The 9,594-nt window shown below is 58.3% G+C and overlaps 1 protein-coding gene across 1 annotated transcript in view; it reads right to left on the bottom strand.

Moving 5' to 3' along the window:
• Positions 1-4,249, bottom strand: part of ZDHHC5 (zinc finger DHHC-type containing 5) — a gene marked incomplete at its 3' end in the record, with an annotated part of 16,033 nt that extends 11,784 nt beyond the window's left edge. Inside the window, exons 1-2 of the mRNA XM_019475021.1 lie at positions 4,169-4,249; positions 1,876-3,265 (exon numbers count right to left, since the gene is read on the bottom strand). Of these exons, the coding sequence (XP_019330566.1) occupies positions 1,876-1,979 (104 nt within the window). The remainder of the gene's footprint in view (positions 1-1,875; positions 3,266-4,168) is intronic.
• Positions 4,250-9,594: the final 5,345 nt, after the last annotated feature.

The raw sequence follows: 9,594 nt of genomic DNA, 5'->3' as shown, positions 1-9,594 counted from the left end.
CCCGGCCCTTCTGCCTCCGAGGGGGGGCTGCCTCCCGCGGCCCCGGCTAATCCCCGCAGCCCCGCCAGCCCAGCCCCAGCAGTAAAACCCCCTCCGCGGGGAAAGCTCCTGCCGGGGCGCAATGAAAGGTGCCCCGCAAAAGCAAGCCACCCCAGGGAGCAGGAGACGCTCCCCGGGAGCAGGGGGTGCACCTCCCTCTGCGCCCAGCCAGGACCCTGCCAGGAGCAGCTGGTGGCAAAGAGAAACAGCCGGTTAAGCAGGGAGGAAAAAGGGAGCTGGGCTGATCTCCTGCCTCCCTGGAGAGGGCTGGAAGGACAGAGCGCACCCGCCGAGGCCGTGGGCCGCCCACCTTCAGACCAGCGTGTGCTCTGCCCCTCTGCAGGGCCTGGGCAGGAGGAGGAGTAACGGATGGACAGGAGGAGGAAAGGAGGGATGGGAAGAGGAAAGGAGGGATGGAAGGAGGCTCAAGAGGCAAAGCAGAGCCGAGGGCAGCTGGCTGGCTGGAGGGAGCCGCCCAACAGGCACCCTGCTTGAGGGGAGGCAGGCAGCAGCCACCCACTGCCTTCCTCCTCCCTGCCTGGGACAGCGGCTGCCTGCACCCCCAGGCCAGCGGCCGCGACACCCCCGGACCGGCTTTTTCACACCCCCCCCCCCCCCCCGCCGTAACAGCCCCAAACGCTTTGCATGGAGCCACCGTCAAGCCCTCCAAGGTGTGAGCACAAAGAAACAGATCTCCCTGCTGTCCCCCCAAAACACATCCCCTCTCAGGCCCCGACCCCAGGAACACCCTGCAGGATTTGGTAGCCGGTCCCGGTTGCCGTGCTCCAGCATTCCTGCCCAGCACACGCATGCCTCAGTGCCAGCCCGGCTGCAGCCGCTCGAGCGGGGAGCGTGGGCAGGTCCCTGCCAGGGCTCGGCGACAGCGCAGCAGCTCGGCAGCCTCCTCAGCAGCCTGAGGTCCTGCCTCCCCGCCTGCCACCAACCCAGAACCGGCTCAGCTAGGCCCCGAGCGAGTGTTAATAAGCTATTTGTCAACCCAGGAAGGGAGAACGTTAACGTGAGCGGCAGCCCTATCCCCCTCCCAGCCCAGGGAGATCCCTACGGTACGGTCTGGCCCTCTCCAGCAACCGGTACCATTTTACACCCTGGCTTTTCCCTCCTGGCTCCAAGGCCAACGCAGGCATCTGCCTCAGGCCCCAGTGACCCGCTGGCAGGCCACCTCCTTCGGATCCTCTCCAGAGATACCAAAACCTCGTTTCCTCAGGGCAAGGCTGACATCAACAGCAGCGAGAGATCCACGCAGGGGTCAGAGTACTTCTCCTTGAACTTTCCTTTGTGGCTCACGAATCAGTTACAAAACCCTAAAAATAACACGGCGCCCGCCCCAGTCCACCAGACCACTTCACTTAGCTCCAAAGGAGAAAATTATCTATGCCATTTTCCACCTACAGGTCACAAACTAATTCCCAGCCTGGCTGATTTGCGAGAGAGTTGCCAGCGAGACGAGCGAGTTGTGCAAACACCCGAAGACAGGAGAGGAGCGGCTGCCAGGAACCGGAGCCGAGCGGCGGCAAGGTGCCTCGCTGGGATCCACCGTGCCCCGCTTCCTCTGGCTCGCCCCACGGGAAAACCGAGTGAGACGGGTCCAGCTGAGGCTGAATTGCTCCGACGGACTGCAGGGCTACTCCACCGTCCATCCTTTAGCACCCAGAGCACAACATCCCCCCTTTAGTCCGGCAAGAAGTCACAGCTCCTCTCCCAGATAACCCCCGTGCGGTCTCTGCCCCCCCAGCCTCACAGCACCGCACGGAGGGGGCCGGGTCCCCGGGCCTCCCTTCGCCCTCCCCGCTCTTTGGTTGAGTAGCCAGGACTCACGTGAAGGCAAAGAAGAGGGTGGTGGCTCCCACTAGGAAGATGGCAGCAGCCGAGACCGGGACGTATTTGCTGGGTTTGAATCTCTTTCCAGATGCTGCTGGCATGTTGGAGCTGTGGTGGGGGATCCGCCCCGCAGCATAGCCCAGGCCCACCGGGAGTCAGAGCAAGACGAGAAGGGGAGGGGAGGGGGACGGGGGCAAACCACTACCCAGCCTCCGCGCGAGCTCTGACCGGAGCGGACAGTCCGGAGAAGTCCACGGCGGCCTCTGGAGCGCGAGGCCCAGGAGAGGAGTCCACGCTACGCTCTGCCCCGCACGAGTTCGCGGGCGCAGGGAAGGAGGTTTACAAACATTAAAAATTCAGAACAAGAGAACTGGATTTGGATTTAAAACAGCCGTTGGGGCAGGAATGCCGAGAGCCCTTACAGGCTCCCCTCGGTCGGGCAACAGCCTGGAAAAAGCAGTTCCCCACACGGCTGACACCGGCAACCAGGCTCCAAGGGGAAGGGAAGCCTTCCAGGCTCGGGCAAGGGGATGAGCGCGACGGGCAAGGTGAGGAGCCGGGCGCACCTTCCCACCCAGCGAGCACCCTGGGAAAGAGCAAGATATCGGTAAACTTCTTGCAAAAAAGCCACGCCGGGAGTCTCAAGGAAGCCACTTCTCCTTTTTAATCTGCCCTCTGATACGCTGCAGCCCCCTCCGGTTGCTGCACGGGAGGAGGGGGTTGTCTCGCAAGCAATCCGCCCAGCTTCCTCACAGCACTGCTCTGCCGCCGCCGCCTCCTCCTCCTCCTCCCCCTCGCTGGAGGGGGTCACAGAAACACTCTCCCCGATTTCACCAGGATCCGGGACTGGCTGGCTGGCGGTGGCCGTTTAATTTTATTTATTTCTCTCTTGACTGTTAAAGCCGAGGAACAGCTGGTGCAAGGTTGAGCTGTAAATCCTTTCTTTGCAAGGGGGGCGGGAGGGGAAGGTCCAGCGGATTGTGTGTTTTCGTCCTCTTCCTACTTGTTCCTTTCTCCTGACCCCCCCAGGCCTTTCCACCGGCTTACTATCCACTCGGCGGTTGGGAATCGACAGGAATTTCATTAAATCTTTTCTGCGGCAACCATTTCCAAGCAGCGCAGGCCAGGTTAACGGAGAGATCTGGAGGGGAGCTTTCAGGGAGCACTTTTACAGCCCCAGAAGACAACTGATGGTGAAAACGGTGCTGAATAGGTCTGTCTCACCCATGGCCCGAGCGGTGCGGGGGAAGATCTCAGTTTGTTCCAATTGTTCCATTTTTTCCTCCCCTTCCTTCACTAAAATTCTTCTTCATTAATCCATTCGTCTTTTAAAAAAAACAACTACATAAAATCATTAAAACTTGACATCTGGTACGCCACACCTCACCTAGGGGGGAAAAAAAAATAATTAACAAGGCAAGAGAAGAGACACAGTCATGTAAAAACACTCACTAAAGTAACACCGAGCTCCCCAGGACACAGAGCAGGCGTCTAGTGGAAGACGGAAACGGCGCCTGGTAGATTTAAAACCTCGTTGGCGAGTCCCAATCAGCAAGACGCCCATCTCCAAGCCCAGCTCTGACACAGATTGACGCCGTAGCCCCAGGCCTATCACCTAACATCAGCGTCCCTTTCCACATCCGCAACACCGGCATAATGACCGCCCCGTGGAGGCTGTGATTAGCCAAGGGAGCCCGGCCGCAGCCTGCCGCCTCCCTTCCCACCCCAAGGCCCTGCGGCATGTGCTGCAGAGAAAGCCGAGCCGCCTAACCCATCTGAGACCGCCTGAGAAGTCCACGCTGAGCCCCGAATAAGGTGAGGGACCCTACGACTTCTTGCCCAACACTTTTCTGCAGTTATAGCTCGAGTCCGAACGCTAGAGAACGCCTGCTCCCTTGAGGTGAAGAGGCTGATCAGAGGCTTGGAGACTTAATATGAGGGTGGAGACCGCAGGAGGAAAAGGCAGCCAGGAATCCCGTCCCCTTCCCCCCTGGAGGGCAGGAGACGGGAGCGGCCCGTGGAAAACACCAGTCCCTCGACTGGAGGAGGTACTCGTACCTCCGGATGAAGGAGAGCGGGGTTCTCACTAGGTAGCCCCAACTGTTTTAGGGTGCCCTTGGGAACGTGCCACCCTGGCTGATCACGAGGACGCAGGAGGGAGCGCCACAGAAAATACGGAAAACGAAACCTTTCTGGAAACGGGAGCAGGAGGCACCAACCTGCCCCAAACTGCAAACACCCAAGAGCCCGTCGCAGCTCAGGGACGGGCTAGACACCAATTATATCTCACCGATTATTACTGCTACAGCAACCGCTCCTCGATTTGTCACCCGTTCTCCACTTCGCTGCCTCCTTGTTTCGCCGCGAGGCCTCCCTTGCACTGCCGGTCCAAGTACAGCGCCCTAACGACTCGTTCGCTTTCTCCTTCCAGTTTTCTCCTCTTCTGCCTCTCAAAGTTTTTTTTCTTCGGGGTGGACAGGAAAATATCTAGTGCTGACTAAACACTCGTGAAGGTTGAGAGAACTGCGGCACAAAATTAAGGGCGCATTTAATGACAAGAATATATTACAATTAAATCAGTTCAGTCACAAAACGAGGCGTCAGTCACTTTGTCTGACTAATGAAGAAACCGCTCCCACTGCAGAGCAGCTCTTCCTTTGCAGAAACGAAGCTCAACTTCTCAAACCAAGTTTTTTTTGCCCTTGTGACCGAGAGGAAACGCGGGACCGATGCCCGTGAGCTGGCTGGAGAAAGCTCCGGTTTCACCTGGTAGCAGCAGCTCTCGACCATGGCGAGTTTAAGGGTAACACCAGAGGAAACAGTTGTTTGCCCCGGCAGGCGCAGAGCTCCCCGGAGAGAGCAGCTCCCCCACCCTCGCTCTACGCGCCCCCCCCCCCGCTCTACGCGCCCCCCCCCCCAGTACAATGCTGAGCTTCGACAAGAGGCGAGCACAAGCCCCAACACACACGATTCGGGGAAAAGCCCGACACCCCACAAAGGTGAGCCCTGCCGTGCCATCACCCAGGGAGGGAAGTGCTCGTCGCCTGAGCTAGCTGCTGCTGCGGTACAGGCGGACAGCAATTCTAGGGATAGGTTACTCGGAAGTTTAAAGATGACATCACTGCTAATTACTTTAGCAGAAGCAATCTGCTAGCACGTTCGTCTGCTGTAACAGAACACCCCGGACCTTTGAAAGGCTCCGCCGTGAAAACAAAGCCACACCTCGAACTCAAACAGATACTGCCAAATTGAAGGAGTTTTCTTCCTGTGACATTCCTCCTCCAGAGATCTCCTCCGCCCCTCTCCTTGCACAGCGCAATCGCCGTGCTCCTTGGTCGGGGCGAGGTGCTTGCCCCACAGGTTGTCCCTGACGTCCAAGCGACCCGCCCCGAGCAGGTCCTGCTCGGTTCTGCCTCAGCTGTTCCACCCGAAGATGGGGGCACGAATTCAAGCGCTCCGACCCTGCACACGGGGTGATCTGGCACACTGTGCCTTTGCAAAGGTCTGCGTGCCAGCTCAGCTCAGTACAGAAATGAACACCAGGCAGCGCAGGAGCGAGCTCCTCATCAAATAAAGAACGTACGAGTTGAGATAATTGCTCATGGGACAGAGTCTACCTGAACAAGCACCACGTGTGGGGGAGAAATCCCAAGCGCTGTCATTAGTGACACCCAAGCGAGATGCAACGCAAATACAATCCCCGGCTCCTTGCCACCTTCGCCCCAGGAACAACTCCACAACTCGCCAAACCTACGCAAGGCGGCTGAGCCCATCCCGCTCGGCTCCCAGAGCCACCACGCAGCTCAGAGACTCCCTCCCCGAGCCCCACGGCGTGCTGAGCCCCTCCAGAGCCCGTCGGCCCCGGCCCTGCTGCAGAGGCCACCCTCCCGGAAAGGCCCGGGCAGGCCGGCGCTGTGTGTGGAGGCACAGCCTGCTGCCCTCCGAGCACCTGAGCCGGGAGGGGGAAGCCGAGGCCAGGACGCCTGCGTGCCCGGACCGTGAGGAAACAGGTCCCATCCTCCCGCAGCTGGGAATATCCAGGTTGCTGAAGCCACTGAGGGTGCAGCACGGCACGGCGTGCTGGGATCTCTGCTCTGCAACCGTCGAGGCATCTGCTTCTCTTTTCTTTGGGCTAAACTACGTGGCTTACCCCATCCTGACTATCCTTGTCATTTACCCTGGCCTTCAGGAGAAACGCAAGCAAAATCCACCCTAACTTCCCACCGATTATGCTAATTCAGGCCGTGTTCACACCGATTCTCCCAAACACGCTTTCTTCCCTAGCCTTCCCCTTCCGCAGCCCTGCAATCTGTCCACCTCCGGCCTATCAACCCCTCCTCTCCCTCTCCCTTCTTTCCAAACCCTTTGTCTCTCTGGTCACTTTGCCCCATCCGCAAAGGCCGCGCACGGACTTCCCTGCTCGAAAGAGTCCCCAGCTCGGCTCGCTTACCTGAGGCGTATACAGGCTCTGCTCCTGCCTCCGATTCCTTTCCCTCTGCCGCTTCCAGTCCAGCAACTCCTCCTTTCCAGCTTCTCTGGACCTGCCCTCAACTCAGCCCAATCAAACTCTACCGAGCGTGTGTGTCACCGGTGACTCCCCTTTCCCTCTCCCTTGGGATTTCCACCTGTTTTCCCAACCCTAGCACCCCCTTTTCAGGGTATTTTCCCAGCTCCGCTCTGCCCAGCCACCTCCAGAGCACTCTTCCCCAGTCTCAAGGGTTTCCCTCCGCTCATACGAGGGGCTGCTTCTACTTCCCCTCATCTCCATTTCTGGGGACTTCCTTTAATTTTCAATTTCTTCCCCCAGGACGTTTGCAAGTGCGACTGCTGCCACCTTCCATTTCTTTCTGTCCGAGTCTCCTTTTCTTCGGTTCAGGCCCTGTAAAGTCTCACCCCAATTTCCTCTTCTTCCAGCACTTGCTTCTTGAAGCCCTGCGCTCCTCCTTTCCTTCCTACCGCGCTTTCCACCCTGCTCTACTCAGCCTGCTACAAGCCCTCTTCTCGCCGTCCTCTCTAGCAACCCACCCAGACGTAGCCTGAAGAGTTGGGTGCTTTGTGGCTCAGTCTTTCTGAAGCATCAGGCAGGACACGAGCACACGCTTCGCCGGGCTCTCCCCACCTTTGCTGGGTTGGGGAAAACACGCGTAACCAGCTCACAACGTTCCCTTCCTTGTTTCAACCGCTGTCGATAACCACTGCAGCTCCTCAACAAGCCCCTACCCCCGGAAGAAGGAGACACGCACATCGACATTACAAGCTTCCCTTAAACACGCCGCCTTTCATCACCGCCCGGGGACGGGAGCGTAATGGCACGGGGAGGAGAGAGTTCACTCTCAGTTACCGGTTCCTAAACCAGTACTGCGTCACTTCACTGCGATCCGCAGCTACCTACCTACCCCAAACCAGCCGAGTTTCCATGGCGCAGGTCAAACAGACAAACAATTCCTTCCACGTGAGGCAACTCCCAGACAGGGCAGACCCAGGATCGCACAACGACAGGATGTGCTTTACCTGTTCCCGCTTTGTTTTGATTAACTACACCCGGGAGTTACGCGGAGAAGCCCGTTCCAGAGCTCGCTGCCGTCCTCAGCCTCGGCACCCCCGGCCTCTCACCGCTGAGCACAAGCAAGAAGGCCAGCCCGAGATCAAGGACCCCCCCCTTTTCTCCCTCCACAGGCTCTCTCTGCTAATTTTGACGTTGCACAATCAGCTCTCATCTACCACTGAGATTTAAGACTCTCAAAATTAGCAGAGAGCGCAGAAGTGTTCTCAAACCTGCCGGCCAGCGACGCAACCAAACCGGGCCAAGCGTCTCGTGCTGCAGACCACCAACACGAGAACACCACTGCTCTCTGCCACCCTCCCCGTCTTCCAGCACGGACAGGTACCCACGAGATGGGAAACGGGCTCCAGCCAGCACCCTCTGCCGCAGGGGGGGTCCCTGCAATCACAGAACCCGGAGAGCGAGAAGTCCAAGGAGGATTTTTTCAGCCCAGACAACAGGACTGGACATCGACTGCCGAGATGCAGACTACAGACTAAAAGGCAAAGCCGTCGGCGTCAGACGGCTGGATGTCACGGGGGAAGGTAAACACCGAGACTCCCACCGCCACACGAAGCTGCGGGGTCTCCCCGCAGAAGACGATTTTCTTATCTCCCGTACCGCAGTAATGCAGAATTCAGGCCTTACGGCGCTCAGCACGGTACACAAACAGGAGTCCCTGCCTCAAAGCGGTGATCTGGTGACACTTTCCTGCTTTTAGTTCAAAAGGAGGACGCACAGCAACGCGTACCAGACACTTCTGCTCTGCGGGGAAGTTTGGAAACCTGGCCAGAATTAGGCTCCCACGGCCATCCTCCTGGCTTCAGGTGAAACGGCCTACGTCTCGCGTAACCGCGTTTCTCCGCAGTTAGATGTACAGGGCTTTTTTAAGGAGAATACGATACGGAAAATGGAGAAACCTTTTATTGCAGACAACAGCTAGAAGGCTGGCATCCTCTCAGTGCTTATCTCCTGCCCTGGCTTACGCCACTTCCATCCTCCTTCCTCCGCCCGTCTCGCTGGTTTACCCGGGATTAGCCCCATTTTATGGGCAAAGCAGGGAGGAACGTCTCATCCATCGCAGCCGTGCCTCACTCCGCGCACCGCGGCGAGCGAGGCACAAATGCAACCTCCTGCCATTGCGTTACGAGACGCAGCAGTCGGCGACGGAAACAACGGACGCAGCGATAGATGCAGACGTCCCCAAAAGGGATGTTAAAGGTCTCCTCTCGGACCCCGTCAGCTCCAGCTAATTACCACCTTCTCCGTCTCCAGTCGGGGCTCGTACCTCAGAAACCAACAGGAATAAAGCGCTCTGCTAAAGAACAACCGCTGCCTCGACCGGAGGTAGCGAAGGTGATAATTAGATTAAGCCCACTTAGATGATCTAAGATCAACTCTCCTCGTTTTGATCTAGACAAGGCTCTGGCCGTATTTTATACACACACACACATCCCCCCAAAAAAATCAGTAGCACCTACTACAGAAAAGCCTGCTTCCCTAAACACCCAAATTCAGACCCGTGCTGGAGCGAAAGCCAGCAGATCCAAGAGAAACCGCTTCCCAGGGAGTCACCAGGAAGGCGGCACGGGGAACGCAAGATCAGCCGATCGCCTCCCGAATCAGGGCGGTGAAGGGGGGCGGAAGGCCGGGGTTTTTCTCTCATCTCGGGGAGATGGGACCAAACACACAGACGCAGTAATTTGGGATTTGCACACCTCACATTCGGAATTTGGGACTTCCGAGGAGAAGTCAGGTTGAACGCCTGGCAACGCGACCCATTACACCGCCAGAACGAGGGAACACAACGCGGAAACAGGCTTTGAGGAGGAATTACGCTTTGGACGCGTGGGCCAGGACTCTGCGGCCGGAGAGCAGGGTTTTAACTTCTGGTCCTCGGCCGGCCACGAGAGTCAAAGCGCGTGCGTTCAGACACCAGGCTTTCAGAAAACAAAGTTATTAAGATTTTCTCAGAGGCACTGGGGACAGTGCCGGGTACAGGAGAGCAATCGTGCCCACGTGACCCTCCCCTGCCGCAGGCCACGGCGGTTCCACCCGCCTTCCCAGGCGGGAGGGAGGCGCGCGTTGCCTGCCCCGGGAGCCGGGCTGCGGGGAGGCAGAGGCGCTGGAAAGCAAGAGCAAGGCGCGCCGAGGCCAAAGGAGCAGGGCCGCGA

This window comes from Aptenodytes forsteri, unplaced genomic scaffold, assembly GCF_000699145.1.
Source record: "Aptenodytes forsteri isolate BGI_AS27 unplaced genomic scaffold, ASM69914v1 Scaffold654, whole genome shotgun sequence".
Taxonomy (NCBI): domain Eukaryota; kingdom Metazoa; phylum Chordata; class Aves; order Sphenisciformes; family Spheniscidae; genus Aptenodytes; species Aptenodytes forsteri.
Note: the sequence above shows the minus strand (reverse complement) of the source record. Positions and strands in the feature narration are given on the sequence as shown.